Source organism: Amblyraja radiata, chromosome 5 (assembly GCF_010909765.2).
Source record: "Amblyraja radiata isolate CabotCenter1 chromosome 5, sAmbRad1.1.pri, whole genome shotgun sequence".
Classification (NCBI taxonomy): Eukaryota; Metazoa; Chordata; class Chondrichthyes; order Rajiformes; family Rajidae; genus Amblyraja; species Amblyraja radiata.
The window spans coordinates 55898036-55917197 of record NC_045960.1 but is presented as its reverse complement, the minus strand read 5'-3'; the positions used below and the strand labels follow the sequence as shown (position 1 = coordinate 55917197).

At 39.9% G+C, this 19162-nt stretch overlaps 1 protein-coding gene across 19 annotated transcripts in view; it reads left to right on the top strand.

Annotated features, from left to right (window-relative positions):
* epb41l2 (erythrocyte membrane protein band 4.1 like 2) overlaps positions 1 to 19162 on the top strand; it is a 122839-nt gene that overhangs the window by 83792 nt on the left and 19885 nt on the right. For 9 of the 19 annotated variants that reach the window (XM_033021273.1, XM_033021272.1, XM_033021262.1 and 6 more), the window contains 5 exons: positions 427 to 524; positions 5847 to 6019; positions 6599 to 6756; positions 13229 to 13291; positions 14107 to 14253. In XM_033021273.1, the coding sequence (XP_032877164.1) occupies positions 427 to 524; positions 5847 to 6019; positions 6599 to 6756; positions 13229 to 13291; positions 14107 to 14253 (639 nt within the window). Of the gene's footprint in view, positions 1 to 426; positions 525 to 5846; positions 6020 to 6598; positions 6757 to 13032; positions 13069 to 13228; positions 13292 to 14106; positions 14254 to 19162 lie in introns of all 19 variants that reach the window. The other 10 variants (XM_033021271.1, XM_033021266.1, XM_033021275.1 and 7 more) reach the window with 5 other exon arrangements.

Genomic DNA, 19162 nt, shown 5'->3' with positions numbered 1-19162 from the left:
ACCTGTCATGGATTTGCCAGTGAAATTTTCCTCTAACCTAGTGTACTTGGCTACTCCATCCATTTAAGGCTCACTCTCTGATGCTTTCTTTACATTTGTTTTCCTTCAAGGGAGCTCGATACATTGCATGTATCCAGTGCAACAATTGGTTGAGTGGAGAGTTGTACAAATTATCATCATTTTAATAACTGAATGCTTTGCAGTCAATATGAGGAAATGGAAATGCCAATTGGGGTGGGGGGTGGGGGGGGGGGGGTATAATGCATTGGTAAAATAAGGAAATAACTCATGTTTCCACCGTACAAACAATTTATTTTGTGATGTGATTACAGCTAAGGAGATCCTTTTTTAGGTAATGAAAAAGTAAAAGAAATTTGTTTGTAAGCTTAACCGGTACTACAAAATTATATATTTTTTCCTTTCCAGATAGAGCAGTTTGAAAGTACTATTGGTTTCAAGTTGCCGAATCATCGAGCAGCAAAGAGATTGTGGAAAGTTTGTGTGGAACATCACACTTTTTTCAGGTAAAGCTATTTTGTGGTTAATGTGCCAGCTCAATGGTCAACAATAGGAGCCATTTTTTCGAATGATGTCAGGGGGTGGGCCGCATTTAAATAGGGCTGTTGCACGGCAGGTCATAAGGTCAAAGGGCGTGACGCACAGAGTTGATCAAGCGTTCTGGAGTACCACACGCAACACGTACGTTTTTACCTGGTAAAAACCGCCAACATCACTGCTGATCATGGACAGAGAGAAGATACAAATGTTTTTCGTGACTAACGTGCAAAAGAGTAGCGTGCCGGTGGATTGAGGGCAGGTCCTCGCTCACGACCGCCTGGGGCTGGCGGGTGATTGAGCGCTCTGAACCCGAGCACCAAGGGACACTCAGATACCCGGTGTAAGCGGCGGAAGGAGCGGATCCCTCGGGACAGCCCCCATTCTCCCCCCGGGGTCAGCGCTGTCCGCCCATGGCCGCCCTCTGCCCTCCGCCCCGTCTCCCCCTGTGCGGCCGCACTGTGACGGGCTGTAGGCTGGCAGCGCCCTCGCACTGGGCCAGGTGGAGCAGGGCCGCGGCTCCGGGCAGCGCACACACGGGGAGACAAAACTCTTCAACGTCAGCTGCAGCAGAGTTGGGGACAGTCTGGTTCCTCCGCCCACCCAGAGTCGTTGACCGCGCTGTGCCGGCACCGGACCCCGAGCCCCACACCGGGGTGATTCACCTCCCGACCCCCGGACCCTGAACACCACATGGGGTGGTTCAACCCCGGACCCCAACACCCACACGGGGTGATTCACCGGACCCCGAACCCCGCTTTATTTCACTGCCGGGGATCGGAGGGGGGAGGAGAGGTGGGGGGGGAGGAAAGAAAGTGGTGGAATATTGCGTTGGGGGGACGGGTTGCGTTGGGGGAACAGGTGAGTGATGGAATGTTGCGTTGGGGTAGCAGACCCAATGAGTGCACTTGGCATCGTAATCTACTTGCAAATTAGGCTGGCCTGCTGTGGGTTTCCAGCATTTTCTGTTTTCATCTTAATCGCAAAAAGTTAACTCTGCATTTCTCTGTAGATAATTGCTAACCTTTTCCAGTACTTCCAGCATCTACAATATTTTACTTTTCAATATCTCCGATTGAACATCCTTGCAGTTGATGAGAAAGGGATTCCATTTGAATGATCCAACTAAAAGTCGGTCGCTAAGAGTTTGAGACTTTGAGGCAGAGAGCTACATTACAAAGGCAACATTCCAAGTCATTAAAAAAATACACATGCCAAACACATTTTTTTAAATAGCTTGTTCTTTACACTGCATTCTCAGAGGACAAATATTTTGCATACCCTGAAGTCAGGAAGCTGGACTGGGCTTTTCTGTCCACCTCCAATGACTCATAAGTGTCAGCTTGTTTTCTGGGAATCCTTCATGTACCAATCTTTAAAAAGGAATAAAATCTGGAGGGAATGTGTGGCAAAAATAGTAATTCAAAGAATCCTACAACCCATTATGTGTATCCCAATTCATCAAAAAGCCATCCTCAGAATTGCAAGGGTCATGTGCTTGCACCTACACCATTCCCATGTCATACAGTGGCAGACCTGTGACAAGTAATTTTTGAGGATGTGACAAGTAAAATGGATGAAGGGAAGCCAGTGGATGTAGTGTAGCTAGACTTTCAGAAAGCCTTTGATACGGTCCCGCACGGGAGACTGGTGACTAAAATTAGAGCACATGGTAAAATTAGAGCACATAGGGTGTTGACGTGGATAAAAAATTGGTTGGCAGACAGGAAGCAAAGAATGGGAGTGAACGGGTCCTTTTCAGAATGGCAGGCAGTGGCGAGTGGAGTGCCGCAAGGCTCGGTGTTGGGGCCGCAACTGTTTACCATATATATTAATGATTTGGAAGAGGGAATTAGGAGCAACACGAGCAAATTTGAGGATGACAACAAAGCTGGGTGGCAGTGTGAACAGTGAAGAGGATGTTAGGAGGTTGCACGGTGACCTGGACAGGTTGAGTGAGTGGGCAGATGCAGTATCTATCTATCTATCTATATTACTAAAAGTCTGATCTTGACCGCTTTAGCTTATTGTGCTGTGATTTCCGAGAGAACGGCGCCACCTATGGCCGTGATTTTTGGCCACCTCGCTCAGAGTCCCCCTCCGCCTTCCTGGACGGGAGGATTTTTCCCATTGATGAAAAATCAGAGAGATATTAATGTTTTTTAAAAATTTGCCATTCTCTCTGCTACCCCTGCTGGAGGGAGGGGGAGGGACTATAAAACCAGGAAGTGGTGTGCCTCACTCAGTCTCTGCAAGATGGAGGAAGTCAGAGGGTCACATCTCTGAATAACACTGAATACATGTCTACTCAACTGCGAGTGCCCTTAATGTGGTTTGAAAATGAAAATATGGTTGTTTTGAAGTAAAAAGGCACTGCCTGCAAATGGTTGTTTGGGGTTTGGGTTGAAGTAAAAAGGCACTGCCTGCAAATGGTTGTTTGGGGGGTTTGGGTTGAAGTAAAAAGGCACTGCCTGCAAATGGTTGTTTGTCTAAACTTGACAACTTCCTGTTTGCACTATATTGATTTTGCATAAAACGCTACCATTTACGGCTGTGATTTTTGGCCATCTTACTCAGTCCCCCTCCGCTCATCAGGTGCAGATGATTCTTCCCATCAATTAAAAACAAAAGTGTTATTAGCGTTTTAAAAATGTTGAGAATCTCTCTCCTGACAATCACGTGTGGGTGTGGCTCAGTCTCTGCATGATGGGGGAGGGACAGGTCATGACTGTCTGAGCTGTGAATCAACTGAACACACTGAATGTCTACTGAACTGTGAGTGTGGTGTTTTGTGTGGTTTTATGCTGGTTTTTATGGTGGTTTCACCGTGCTTGAAATAGTATGAAACTGCATTTGAATGTGGTGGCCTTGCACCCTGAATGAAATGGTATGAAACTGAATTTGAATGTGGTGTTGTTGCTCCCTACATGAAATGGTATGAAACTGCTCTTGAATTTGGTGGCCTTGCAACCTGCTTGAAGTGATATGAAACTGCACTTGAATTTTGTAGCCTTGCACCCTGCTCGAAGAGGTAAGAAACTGCACTTGAATTTGGTGGCCTTGCACCCTGCTTGAAATGGTAGGAAAATTGATTTGAATTTGGTGGCCTTGCACTCTGCTTGAAATGGAATTTCAAGGAATAGCCGTGAGTCAACTGCCAGCCCACCAGCCGTGAGTGAGCTGCCAGCACATCAGGCTTGAGGGACTGAGCTGCCACCCCAAGAATCCATTTGGCCCACAATGTGCATACTAGCCCTATGGAGACCAGTAGTTCCTGCAGCCAACAACACCCATACCAGCGCTCCAGAAATCCCCCCCCCCCCCATTGGCCACCAATATTGGAATTGGTGGAGAGGTGAAATATTGCGTTGAGGGACCAACCCTCCCGTGTGAACATAGAACCCAATGGGTCCCACTTAGTCTAGTAATATAGATAAATGTGAGGTTATCCACTTTGGTGGCAGAAACAAGGGGGCAGATTATTATCTCAATGGGGTTAGGTTAGGTAAGGGGGAGGTACAGCGAGACCTGGGTGTCCTTTTTCACTGATCACTGAAAGTTGGCGTGCAGTTACAGCAGGCAGTGAAGAAAGCTAATGGAATGTTGGCCTTCATAACAAGAGGATTTCAGTATAGGAGTAGAGAGGTTCTTCTGAAGTTGTATAGGGCTCTGGTAAGACCACATCTGGATTATTGCGTACAGTTTTGGTCTAATTTGAGGAAGGACATCCATGTGATTGAGGCAGTGCAGCGTAGGTTCACGAGATTGATCCCTGGGATGGCGGGACTGTCATATGAGGAAAGATTGAAAAGACTAGGCTTGTATTCACTAGAGTTTAGAAGGATGAGGTGATATCTTGTAAAAACATATAAAATTATAAAAGGACTGGACAAGCTAGATGCAAGAAAAATGTTCCCAATGTTGGGCGAGTCCAGAACCAGGGGCCACAGTCTTAGAATAAAGGGGAGGCCATTTAAGACTGAGGTGAGAAAAAACATTTTCACCCAGAGAGTTGTGAATTTGTGGAATTCCCTGCCACAGAGGGCAGTGGAGGCCAAATCACTGGGTGGATTTAAGAGAGAGTCAGAGCTCTAGGGGCTAATGGAATCAAGGGATATGGGGATATCAGTATAGTACTCCTGTTATACATTGACTTGATGTGTTGGTAGGAAATGCTGGTTTACACTGAAGATAGACACAAAATGTTGGAGTGACTCAGCGGGACAGGCAGCATTGCTGGATAGAAGGGATGGGTGATGTTTGTGGTCAAGACCCTTGAGGAAGGATCTCTGCCCGAAACGTCACCCATTCCTTCTGTCCAGAAATGCTGCCTGTCGCTCTATGCATTATGCATTATGTGTCTATCTACACTGACTTGACATGTGCCCACCTTGCTTATGGAGTCATACTGTATAGAAACAGGGTCTTCAGCCCACTACGTCCAAGGGAATTCATAATAGAAGGCCTTTGGCAAGATCAACTAGTATTGTGAGAGGCCAAACTGGACATTGTATGGGTGTAGTGATGGCATATGTCAAGAGAGGAACAGCCTGTAGGTCTTTGAAGACCCCATGTGCGTCTGAAGCCATGAGCTACTGACAGCATATTTAATGAATGGTAATCTGAATTTATCAAATTTGATTGCACATGGTCAACATAAAGGTGTTTGTAACTGGAACAGAATAGCACTGTACTGAAATAGTCCTTTCAATCCAAAATGATTCAGCCCAATGATAATTCAAAGAAGGCTGTATATTTTGCTTTGTGCAAATTATGCCTTTTTAAATGTTCTATTTCTTCCAAAAATATATAAAGCATGTTTTTTTGTAACTTACAAGACTGCCACATTATACATTATAAAAGAGGAGGAAAGGGCAATGGTGTGAAATACTCCTTGGAAAGCAGCTTATCTTAGAACGATTTTTACAGCAGAGATGAATACGTTTTTGATTAAGGTTTTGGTTTGTGTTAAAGGTAAGGGAGTAGGCAGGAGTGGGGTTCAGAGGAAAATAGATCAGTCGTGATCGAATAGCAAAGCAGACTTGATGGGCTGAATGGCCTAATTCTATTCGTATATCATATGAACTTATAACATAATCAAAGTGAGTGATTTTCACAACATTTTTATGACTAAAATACAATCTGCTAAAAAATCTTTTCTCGCTAGTTTTACATGTCAAGTTTTATGTTTCCATCATATCTGAACTATTATTTAATGATTAATTGGTAAGATTGAATTAGAAATGTAACTAAAAGTTTCAGCTCTGAATATTTGCAATCATTACTTACAGGTTGCTGTCTCCTGAGCAAACACCGAAAAGCAAGTTCATGACCTTGGGTTCCAAGTTCCGCTACAGTGGGCGCACCCAGGCACAAACACGGGAGGCAAGCATCCTCATTGACAGACCCGCGCCATTTTTTGAGCGTACTTCGAGTAAGCGAATGTCGAGAAGTCTTGATGGAGGTAGGTGGGAAGTGTGATCCATCCTTGGAAGGAACTATTTTCTGTTTTGTAATTTACTAGGTCTCAATTATTTTGAGAAATATTATGAGTTATAGCTGGGACTCCACAATTCAGTTGAACCTTTGCAAAACATTTTGTAGTTATGACATAATTTGTTACAACGTCGATCATTTTTCAAACCTATGTCACCATAAGCAGGATGCAACAAAGCAACATATCAAAGCAGCAAGATTCTTCTTCGGGTTACATGGCTTATGAATCCCGGCCTTAATAATGGCGCACCCATTCTTCTTGACTGCTTTTTTGAACAATCTGAAGACAAGAAAATAAAAGATACTTCTGCAAAGTATCTTTTGCACACTAGTATTTATCTATTGGGTGAAGTGTAGTTCCAGAGAAAACAAAGGTGACGAATGGATCTAGAGAACGCTATTCTGATGTTTGAAAGCATTTTATTTCTCAGTGCAAATCTTTTACTTTGGAGCAGGAATAACATGTTGATCAAACCACTGTATTTGACATTTATTGAGCCTTTATCAGGCTATTATATTATAAGCCAACTTAATCTTTTTCTGACAGTTCCAGCAGGTGGCATTAATGAAGTGGGTCTGCAGCAAGAATCTTCCTGTTTAAGTTCAACAGCAGATGGTGTTAAAACAGAAGCAGATGCGTTGGCAATAAAAGATATAACCACTTCTTTGAAAGCCTCACAGCTGGAAATGCCTGTGGAAACAAAGGTACTATATTTTTATTAATAGTTTTTCACTGATCGGAGTAATATTGCAAAGCAGATGATTGAGAGTATATTAGAAGACATGCATATAGTTGAGGTCTTCCATCCACTCCTACCTGTCAAATAATTTGTAGCTGCATTGGCCAAATAGTATTTTAATAATTATTTCTTGGAGAAACAAGAAAATAATTATAGCAATGCCATGTCCTCGTGGAGAAAGAAATATTTGACGTTTTTATTCACTAAATAGGCAATTTTTTTCTGCATACGCATGCTATACTTTGTCCTCTGAACTTTAATGCACTAACTATAGTTATACAGAATTGGAAAATTGTATCATTTGGAATGGGCTTGCTGGCCAAGCTAGAATTGATAACAGAGTTGTAAGGTAATGAATGATGGTCTGCAAACAAACAATCAACAAGCAATCCATTCCTGCTTTCAGATTTGTCAAAAATATTATAGAATAGTCTTTTCAGTTCTCTGCATATTTATTTACATAGTTAAAATGTGTGACTAATTGAATTAAAAAATATATGAGTGTAAATGTTGAAAATATATGGAGATATTTTTGATTCAGTGTCCTGATACACAGAAGGCTGAGTCGAATGAATATTGCAAAATCTGTTTGACAGAACACACACCTTTTGAAGTAGTTTGACTAAATTTGTTTCATTTTAATTAATGGCATGACAATTAGGTGTATGTTTCAGCCTATGTAATGTTGTTATTCGATGCACTTAAGTGTTTCTGGATATGTGTAGAAGAAAAGTAACTTGTAGTTGATCTGTTTTGTTATAATCAAATTACACTATATTATATCACAATTTAAGAATAAGGGGTAGGCCATTTAGGACTGAGATGAGGAAAATCTTTTCACCTGGAGAGTTGTGAATCTCTGGAATTCTCTGCCACAGCAGGCAGTGGAGGCCAATTCACTGGATATATTCAAGAGAGAATCGGATATGGCTCTTGGGGCTAACGGAATCAAGGGATATGGGGAGAAAGCAGGAACAGGGTACTGATTTTGGATGATCAGCCATGATCGTATTGAATGGTGGTGCTGGCTGGAAGGGCCGGATGGCCTACTGCACCTATTTTCTATGTTTCTATATCCAGAATAGTTAAAGTTAATATAATGCAGAAATGTAATAAAACCATGCTTTCCAAATTTAATTAAATGCTCTGTTTGAAAAAAATGCTATAAATTCAATTGTTTTAAATTTTAATTTGAGTAGATCCATGGTAGGAGAGATGAGTAACCATGCAGAAAATTATCGTGCAAAATGTCTTGCTTATTTCGGTGTTTACCCTATTCATCTTGTAAAAGCTAATGTTGTTGGCCTCCATTCATTGAAATGTGCAGCACTTCCTGTATGACTTTCTGACTAATATTTCTCTTTTTGTTTCCTTTGCCCTCTTCCTTCTGGCACATTAACATATATGCACGATCTGGGTTTAATTTTAGTTCCACAACATTTGTCCACCATCTCCTACATATTCTAACTATTCCCTCTCACCTAATCTCTTTCCCATTCTTGAGACAGATTTTCTGTCTGACATTTCGGAAGATAGTGCTTTTTCAGCTGGTGAATTAGACCAAGAATATACTTCCGAGTCTATTTCTACCACTAACAGTTTATGCACAGCACTTCCAAACAATGAACCAGGATTAACATCTCATTATCCTGTTCCTGTCTTTACCACCGCCTCTCAGTGTTCCAGTCTTGCAGTACCGGATCGGAAGGAAACAGAAATTGAATCCACTACTGCAAGAAAGGCATTTTGTTTTGCATTTCTTAATCTATATAAATGTCTTCCTCCCAAATTTCCGTCATTGCTTGATGAGGATGGGTACATCAGCTTTCCCAGCCTTCCTGACAACTATGTTGCTTTGATTCCACCAAGCTTTCAAAAGTACATCCCCATTACATCTCCATCCCTTATTCCATCCATCATCCTTATCTTTGTGCTGCTTCTGTCTGCATCCCAGTCTGTCCCTTTTTCATTGGCCCTTTCCCTTCCCCTTGCTTTGTCCCTCTGTTACCTGGAACCTAAGGCGACTACATTATATGCCTCTTATGACAATGACCTGAGTGAGAAAGCAGAGGAAGAGGTGTGTAATTTTGCCACTTAATGTGTGGCATTTAACAAGTTTTTAAATATGATATTAAAAGATTTTTTAAGTTCCTTATGCTGAGGAAGTTATGACTATTTTAACTGGAGTTAAATATTGTACTCTGGGATCTGAAGTATTCTATTTCTCTCATTCCATTATTAACAAAAGTGCTTTCTAATTTGTAGTTCCTGAATACACTGAATTTAGATTGTATCCAATAAATTTGTGAGGTGGGGAGCATTTATAGTTGATGTGGACACTATTTGATCTGTAAACATTTTCCACCTATTTTACTAAAATAGAACTTAAACATGTGTTTATCACATTGAGATTTGTTACTTTTGCCATTTTTTTTAAAGGAACATTTGATGCAAAAGACTATTTTACTGTTTTACATAGACTATTTTACTGTTCTTTTTACAATCCATGTTCTCGGGGTATTTAAATCTAAATGTTATTAGTTATTTATGTTATGACATCGGATGGAAGCTGCATACCAAATCTCATTGCGCTTATGTGCAATGACAATAAAATATATTATTATTATTATTATTATTTAAATCAAATTAGTTATTTGTAATTTGTGGAACTAACATGGCAGTTATAAAGCTGATGGTAATCTTCCAGCATCAAGAGCAACTTTCACTTTTGTCCATTTCCATTTTCATCTACTTCCCGTCTACTGTACTTGACTTAAATATTTGATAGTTAATTTGGAAATTTGCAGCCACCCACAGTGGCAACTGGGTTTTTTGGGTCCTATCAATTTCCAATGTACAGTTTGAATTAATGCATGGAGGCTGCACATATTTTAATGCAATTCCAAATAATGGCCTTCAAAATTTCTCATGGCCACAACTTGAACATTAATATATATTTGTTGGTGTCTAAATTCTAACTTTAATTGTGATCATGTCTTATTAAGAATAGGCTTCTCAAAGCAGCTGTATCATTGAATACATCCATAGCTGATTCAGTCTTAACTTTGACAACAACTGCCCCCTACTTGTCTCTGGCATAGGTCACATGTCTGTCAACCACCGCGGCGACCTAATTGGCGAGTTTAGAAGAGTTTGCCCTCGACTCATACTTGCAGCATGGTCTACACGAGGTCCTAGGAGGTCTTTGTAACTCTCCTTCATGCTCGAGAGTAGTCCCCGAGTACTCAACGCCTCAGCTAGGTCGCGACGTATTTTCCAATATGCTGAAAAATGCCCACGAGTAAAAAAGGGTTGCCATGGAAAAAATTGATATTTCTTTACTCGTAGATTCGTAGTAGGCGGCATGTTATCCGTAGGTAATTGAAGGTAGTCGTAGATAGTCTTCAACATAGTCGAAGGGAGGTCGAAGGAGGTCTTCTACATAGTCGAAGGAGGTCTTCTACATAGTCGAAGGAGGTCTTCAACATGACACTTTTTCATACTCTCCTAAAGTCTTCTAAACTCGCCAGTTAGGTCACCACAGTGGGACAGCTCCTTTAGTGACTCTGCTTCTGCAATTCTCTAGAATGTAAAATTCTGTATATTTGCAGCCTTCTGAGAGGAGAAATTCTTTCTCATGTCCTCAAATCTTCTTATTCTAAAATTATGCCCCAAGTTCAAGATAACTTTACCAGGAGAAATACCCTCAACATCCACCCTCAATCTTACATAATATCAGTCCTCATTCTTTAAAATTCCACTATTTTTTCAGTTTACTCGATGTTCCCCAGTCAACACCCTTCATTCCAAGAATCAACGTGTTGAAATTTATCTGCGATGTCAAAAACAGCATAAAAGCAAAAAAAAAGGCCAATAATATTGCGAAAATTAGTGGGAATAGAAGATTGGTTAGATGGCAGAAGGCAAAGAGTGGGAATAAAGTGGGATTTTTCTGGTAGGCTACTGGTGTTCTGCAGAGGTCGGTGTTGCGCCTACTACTTTTCATGTTGGCCAAATTTGCGGATGGTACGAAGATAGTTGGAGGGGCTGGTACTGTAAAGGAAACAGGGAGTCTGCAGAAGGACTTTGACAGATTGGAAGAGTGGGCGTACAAGTGCCAGATGGAATACAGTTTAGCAAAGTGTGCGGTCATGCACTTTGGTAGTATGAATAAAGGCACAGACTACTTTCGAAATTAGAGATGCAAAGGGACTTGGGAGTGCTGGTGAAGGATTGCCAAGAAGGGGTTCAACCCCAAACGTCACCCATCCTTCTATCCAGAGATGCTGCCTGTCCCGCTGAGTTACTCCAGCTTTTTGTGTCTATTTATAGGTTGAATCAGTAGTAAGGAAGGCAAATGCAATGTTAGCATTCATTTCAAGAGAACTGCAATATAAAAGTGGGGATGTAATGCTGAGGCTTCGCAAGGCATTGGTCAGACTGCAATTGGAGTATTGGCAGTCTGACACCCAAATCTGAGGAGGGGTGTGCTGGTGTTGGAGAGGGTCCAGAGGAAGTTTGAGAATAATCCCAGGGATGATGTTTTAATGTATGATTAGCATTTGATGCTCTGGGCCTGTACTCATTGGAGTTTAGAAGGATGAGGGGGGAATCGCATTGAAAATTGTTGGATAATGAAAGGCCTGGATAGAGTAAATGTGGGGAGGATGTTTCCACAAGTGGGAGAGTCTAGGACCAGAGGCCATAGCCTTAGAATAAAAAGACGTGCTTTTAGAAAGGAGACGAGGAGGAATTTCTTTATTCAGAGGGTGGCTGTGGAGGCCAGGTCTTTGCAGGTCTTTAAAGCGGAGATTGATATGTTCTTGATTAGTAAAGGGAGAAGGCAGGAGAATGGAGTTGAAAGGGAAAGATAGGTCAGCCATGATTGGCAGAGCAGACATGCTAGCCGGATGGCCGAATTCTGCTCCCATGACTGATCAACTTACGAAGTACATTTGATTCACTTCATCCAAGTCATCAATATAGGTTATAACAATTGATGCTTAAACTGAGCTCTGAGGCACCTGATTATGCACTAATGATCCATTAAAAAGTGATCAATTTAGTTTAGTTTAAAGATACAACGTGGAAACAGGCCCTTCCACCCATCGGGTCCGCGCCGAACAGCAATCCCCGCATATTAACACCATCCTACACCCACTAAGGACAATTTTTACATTTACCAAGCCAATTAACCTACAAACCCGTACGTCTTTGGAGTGTGGAAGGAAACTGAAGATCTCGGAAAGCACCCACATAGGTCATGGGGCGAGTGTCCAAACTCTGTACAGACAGCACCCGTAGTCAGGATCGAACCCGGGTCTCCGGCGTTGCATTCGCTGTAAGGCAGCAACTACCGCAGCGCCGCCGTGACTGCCCAACTGTAACTGTTTTCTGATAATTGACAAGTTCCATATCCATACTAATATATTATCCCCAACCCCTACATTCTTGTGAAAGTAGTTAATTATGTGGTACCTTTATCTGTCCTACTTGGTATCTAAAGATATATCAACTTGTTCCCTTTTATGCACCGTTTGTTCAATCTCAAAGAGCTCGAGCAAATTTATCAAAAATGATTTGCATTTCATAAATCCATGTTGCTGTATGTTTTTTCTACCTGTCCTACAATTAATACTTCAAGTATGTATTTTAGCATTTTCCCCGATGATGGACTTTAGGCTAACTGGCTTGTGGCATCCTACTTTATCTCTCTTCAAGAGTTGTTACAAACACAGTTTTCTAATCCTTTGGAACCTCACCAGAATCTAGGGAATTTTGGAAGGTTGCAATCAATTCATCACTATCTCCACAACCACTTACTCTTTGCAAGCCATCAGCTTCATGCTTTGGCCTTGTTAGTTTGCCTAATATTTGTTGTAAGTTCCTTCTTCCCTAAAGCTCTTTAAATATCTATTATCATTGTGATACTTTTTGTGTCTTCTATTTTGAGCAATAATCCAAAATTATTATTTAGAATTTCTGCCATTTTTCTAATAAGTGATCTTTTCAATGTGAAACAATTGCAGCTGTAAATTGGGTAAATGTTAAATGCACTTATACCATTTTAAATTATTGTGTGTTTTGGAAGTTTGGGTGAATGGTAGGAAACTATTACCACTGTAGAGGCAAGTGTAATAGGCAAAATTCATTTAAGATTGTTATTGATTGCTTATAATTGTTTTCTTATGAACAGTTAAGGAATAATAACTTATTTTTGTAACTTGCTGAATGCGTACAGACAGAACAGGATGAAATAACACCACGAAAGGAAAAGGTTGAAGCAACTTAATATATTCACTCTTTATCCCATTTCAATTATTTTGGCTTTGGATGTTTAGAATGCCATGTGGGATGTTTTCCTAATTTTCAGTTTTAGTGCCTGCACATATATTTAATTTATTTTTATGTTGGATTTTTTTCTATCCATTTCACAGAATAACTCATTGAGCATAGAAGGCGAAAGTATTTATGTCAGACATAGCAATTTAATGTTGGAGGTTGGTATAAACTAAAAGCATTGCTGCTGATGCATTGCATTGGATGACCTTTCACTAGCAGGCTGTCACTGAATTTTGCATGCAGTGCATGGGAATGGAACTGCTTTCTACAACTCCCCAAGTCACATTTCACAAATTCTGTGCTTGTTGGGACTAGTTCAGAATTTTGGCATGTAGTAAGGCTGGAACTTAATGGAAGGTAGAACTAAAAGTATTTCACTGTGGTTATATTTGGTTAAATGAGCACATTTACTAACCAGGAATACTGCATACGGGTAAATAGACTTAATTGACTGTTCCTGCATAAACTGTACAAATCTTGCAATTTTACCTAATTATAATATTTACTAAAATCATGCACTCCAGGTTTAATGCTAGATGTGATTTCAAACACCTTGTCTCACTGAATACCTTATTTTTAAATATACAATTAATTACTTTGATGTTTAACAAAAACTATTTCTTAAAATCTATAGTAAGCACAAAGTCTACTTCACAGACAAACATAATTTTAAAACGGCTTAGATTTTTTTCTGAAATATTTTCTGTTTCAGAACAGGTTATTTATTACTAAAGGTTCAGAGCCGCCAATCTAATTTTTGAAGGCTGGCGTCAGTAGGTACCTGCCATTTGGTGGTATTGTTGTTGGGCAAATAATTCTAACCCGTTTCATTACTATCCCAAACAATCCAGTACACTGCTTTCAATTAAGAATCAATTTTTCAGTGAGCCTTGGTATTCCTGTTTCAAATGTTTCCACTAATTTAGTTTTGATCTATTGTCTCATTCTTATTGTGCACATGTGTAAAAATTAGGACCGTGATAAAACCCAGGAGGATCTATTGAAACATCAAGCTAGCATTAGTGAACTAAAACGCAGTTTCATGGAATCCACATCGGAAACGCGTCCAAATGAATGGGAAAATCGGTTGACTAAACCCTTGTTACTGCAAACAGAAGGGGTATGTGTTAGAAGTAGAATCTCAGGATATAATTATAGACATGATCCTTCATAATGTTTACATTTCTGTAACTTGTAAATCTTCATCAATAATAGAGGAATCTCATAAATTATTTTCAATACTTGTATCAGCATTAACAAAGTGACAATATTAATTAAATCTTTTTCAATGTTTTTGTATCTGTAGATAGTTGAATTGATAACACGATTAGAGATGGTTCAATCTATCAGCCATTATGGAGAAGCAATTGTAAAGTTACCAAGGTTGGGAATTAATTATTCCAGGGTACTTCAGCTTTAGAAGAGAGAAAAAATGGTAAATGGTAAAGATAGCGTTGATTGTAAATGATGAGATAAAGGCAAAAGAGAGGAGAATCTTGGCTCAGAAGATCGAGTAGAAGAATTTGATTAAGAAATAGTAGGCCCAGCAACCATTTGTAAGAACTTTCTTTAGCCTCCCCCCCCCCTCCCCGTCCAATAATCATGGGACTTTAATATTTATACAGATGTGAAATTATTTCGTTTCTTCAGAAATCGAGGCCGTAGATTTAAACAAAGCAAGCTATAAAGTATTTGGTGGATTGGTGGATTCATTTTGGTGGATTGGGAAATGGCATTAAAAGGGATGATGGATAATAGCCCTTTAAAGATTCAAAAATTAAAGCGAAAAATTGGTCAAACTATGCCTGATGAGCTAAGGTAGAATATTGTATTAGATCAATAGAGTGGTCAATCTCTGGAATTCTTTGCCACAGAAGGTAGTTGAGGCCAGTTCATTGGCTATATTTAAGAGGGAGTTAGATGTGGACCTTGTGGCTAAAGGGATCAGGGGGTATGGAGAGAAGGCAGGCACAGGATACTGAGTTGGATGATCAGCCATGATCATATTGAATGGCGGTGCAGGCTCGAAGGGCCGAATGGCCTGCACCTATTTTCTATATTTCTATCAAAGCAAAATGCTTGTAAAGTTGTCTAAAAGCCTGAGAATTGGAAAATGATGGAATGGGCAGGGCAAATATAGGAGCAATCTGAATAGAAACAAAACAGGCTACAAAAAAAATCCTACATTTGGGTAAAAAAGAGATGAACATAAATTAATATGGGCATTTTATGGACTAAGATTAAGACATGAAAACAGACTACAAGCTTTTCGAAATAATGAAGAATAACCAAGCTGAAGAGAAGATGAAGCTGAATGAAATTAGCATTAATTCTAAAATAATATTGAAGAAATTCTTGAAACTTAAAGTAGGAACTAATGTTGACTTTCAGAAACCCTTTGATTAACCCCCCCCCCCCACCCCCCCCAATAGTATGGCAATATTGGGAATAGCAATATGTGGATCAAGGATTAGCTGACAGACTAAGAATAAATTGGATAATTTATAGTTTGAAAGGCTGTAACTAGTGAGATACTGCAGTGATTGGTGCTGTGGTCCCAGTTGTTCACAATCTATACTAATGATCTAATGGGGTTGGATGAGGAGACCAAGTGTAATAGATTCAAGTTTGCTCATGATGCAAAGCTGGGTGGCAAAGTGAGTTCCGAGGAGCATGCAAAGAAACTTCAAAATAATGACGTCAGTGAATGAACAGTCCTGACAGACAGAATGTAACATGGAAAATTTTGAGGTAATCCATTTTAGTAGAAAAATGGAAAGGCGGATTAATTATGAAAGACAAAGATGTTGGTGTTCAAACAAATCTGGATGAACTTGAATAAAAAGCACTGAAAACTATTGCAATATGATTTGCAAGAGTCTGAGTGGAGACAACTTGCTTAAATGTTATAGGACCTTTACAGGATTGCATCTGGAATATTGCATCTGGGTCAAGTTTCCCTATTTGTTCAAGGAATTACTTTTGATAGAGATGAGTGCAGCACAAGTTTTCTACACTAATTCTGGAAATGCCAGATTTGTTTTATGAACAAAGATCAAGTATGTTCTCAAGTTATAATGATAGGTGATCTCATTGAAATCTGCAAAATTCTTAGGGTGCTTGATAATCCCCCTGGCCATGGTTTCATGGGGTCACAGACTCGCTTTAAGGGATTGGACAGAGGAGGTGTTGATTAATCTTTCACAATTGCTGCCATACAGGGGCTCAGTTGCTGAATATATCCAAGATAGCAATTAATAGGCATTTGTATTTTGTGGGAATTAAGGGATGGGATTATAGAGGGAAGTGGCAATGAGTTAAAGATCTTCCTGAATAGCGAAATAGCCGAAGGGACGAATGACTCATTTTTGTTTGCAATTAGGTTTTATGTTTAATTAGTGCAAAAAATCACAACATTTTAAACTTGCTTAAGTTGCTTGCATATTTATATTGTATAACACTTCAGCATAGATGATTAAAGCTCCTTAAGAACCTTGAACTGCAATCATCCATCTTACAAAATCCCCAAATCTTAAGGTTGAAATCCTGTTTCCATCGATTAGCCTTGTTTGATGGATTCATCAGATTTCTCATTTGTCATGTAAATCCAGCATTAATCATCTGACAAGCAATAAATAGAAGAAATTGGTTTTCCATGCTGCTGAAGAAATCCTTATGGTGCAAGAAATTTTCATTTCTTTAAGGTAATTATTTTGCTTGATTGCATTGATTCATGGGGGTCAAAAAGTGAGCATAAAAGTCCAACATCGCAAAGGTGAAGGTGTTTAAAAATAGAGATTGTGTTGCAAATGTACAGGTTGCTGTTATTGAGGCTGACCTGGAATGTTGCATATAGTTTTGGTCCCCTCACCTAAAGTCAAGTCGAATTTATTATCATTACACATGTAGAGTGAGGTACAGGTACGATTAAAAAATTGCTTTAAGATATTGTTTAAAATGAGATATAGTAACATTGGAGGCTGGACAAAGGAGATTCACCAGGCTACTTCCTGGGTTAAGAGTTGTTCTACCAAGAGAGACTATATAGTTTTGGCCTATATTCCTTGTTCAGAAGAATGATGATGAACTTATTCAAACATGTAATATCCCAAAAGGGCTTGACAGGATGGATATTGGGATGTTTTCATAAATTGTAGACTCAAACAAGATATGTAGTCATTTCTTGCAGAGGGTGGAATTTTCTGAACCATCAGATGGTGCAAAATGAGAAATATTTAATGTGAAGTTAGATAAGTGTATAATAGATTGAGCAACATGGAAAAATGGCACAGAAGAGAAGTTGAGGCCAGTATGGATCAGACATGATTATATAAAAGGGCGATGCAGGGCTGGTAGCTTACTTGAAAAGCCTGATAGCTTAGTTTAGTTTAGGGATGCAGTGGGAAACAGGCCCTTCGGTCCTTCGAGTCCACACCAATCAGCGATCCCCGCAGATTAACACTATCCTGCAAACACTAGGGACGTTTTTTACATTTATACCAAGCCAATGAACCTACAAACCTGTACGTCTTGAGTGTGGAAGGAAACCAAAGTTCTCAGAGAAAGCCCACGCAGGACACGGGGAAAATGTCCAAACTCCGTATAGACAAACATCTGTGGCTAGGGTCGAACCTGGGTCTCTGGCACTGCAACTCTTCCGCTGCGCCACTGAGCCGTCCAAACTGCTTCCTGCTGTCCCGGTTCTCTTGCGTATATGTGTATGGCAGTGTCCAATGAAGTACTGAGCAATATTATAAGAGAAGCTTCAGCAAAACAGGAATTCTTAAGAAACAGAAACACGGAATGGCAGATGCGGGTTAATATACAAAAGGACAAAGTAGCAGAGTAACTCAGCAGGTTAGGCAGCATCTTTGGAGAACATGGATAGGTGACACGATTGGACTAGTTGCTTCTTCAGACAAAGGGGCTCGGCCAGAAACGTCACCTATCCATCTTCTCCAGTGATGATGCCTGACCTGCTGAGGAATTCTTAAGAGTTTAGTCAGTTGGCTTCACAATGTATCTTGGGAGTATAGTCGACGTGCAAAAAAATATTTTATAGACTGTACTGCCTTGTGCTTCCAGCAGTCTGAATGTCAGACTTATGGCTAATTATGTACCGAGGCTGTGTTAAGTGCCCAAATAAAGTAGTGCATTTCCTGCTGTAAGTTTGCCTACAAATATGGATATTTCCAAGGGCCCATATGTGGTTCCCATGGCAGATCAGCGTCCACTGCATGAGGCAGCTGTTCCATCTAACCTTGGTGTCTCATGTTACAAATGTGACCAACATTGAATTTCTTGGTTAAAAACCCATCACTGATTATGTGAAAAGTATTTTTTAAATATTTAGTTTTGATCTATTGAGGTTGACTTGCTTAAGAGTAAATGCATTAATTTGCATTCACTCTGAAGGTGATCATCAATGAATCAATGCCATGTCTTTTGTTTGCATGTCTCATGTGTTCTATGCTCTATGGGCTCGCATTAAGCAGTGCTTGCATTTTAAAATCCTCACATGGTTTTAAACCCTTATGGTCTTGTCCCTTTCTATCTCTGTATCTACCCTCCTACTAAAAAGCCTCTGAACTAACTACTCATCAATTATGGCCTCCTGGATCATGTGCCATTGAAACCTTGTCCGCAGGATTCCCTCATAAGTCTGTCGGACTCTTTTCTATACATTAAGATGCTTCTTAAAACCTATCTTATTGACTATGCATTTGGCCATTGCTAATGTCTACATTTGGTTTGCTGTCAAATTTTAAAATGTTTGTAAAAGCACTTTGGGATGCTTTGCTTGCTACAATAAAAGCTTCATGGAATTGGAATTTGTTTATTGCTTTAGAAACCTTAGTCTTCACTGGATTTGATCTTCGCCATAGATTTTCTAGAATAACAAAATAATCACCTCTTGTAAAGATTTAAATGTTTTGCGTAGCTACAATTTACTGCTATAATTTTTCATGAAACAGTAAAGCTTTTCGCAAATGCTCAGTACTTGGATATAAATGATTTCCAACAGCTGC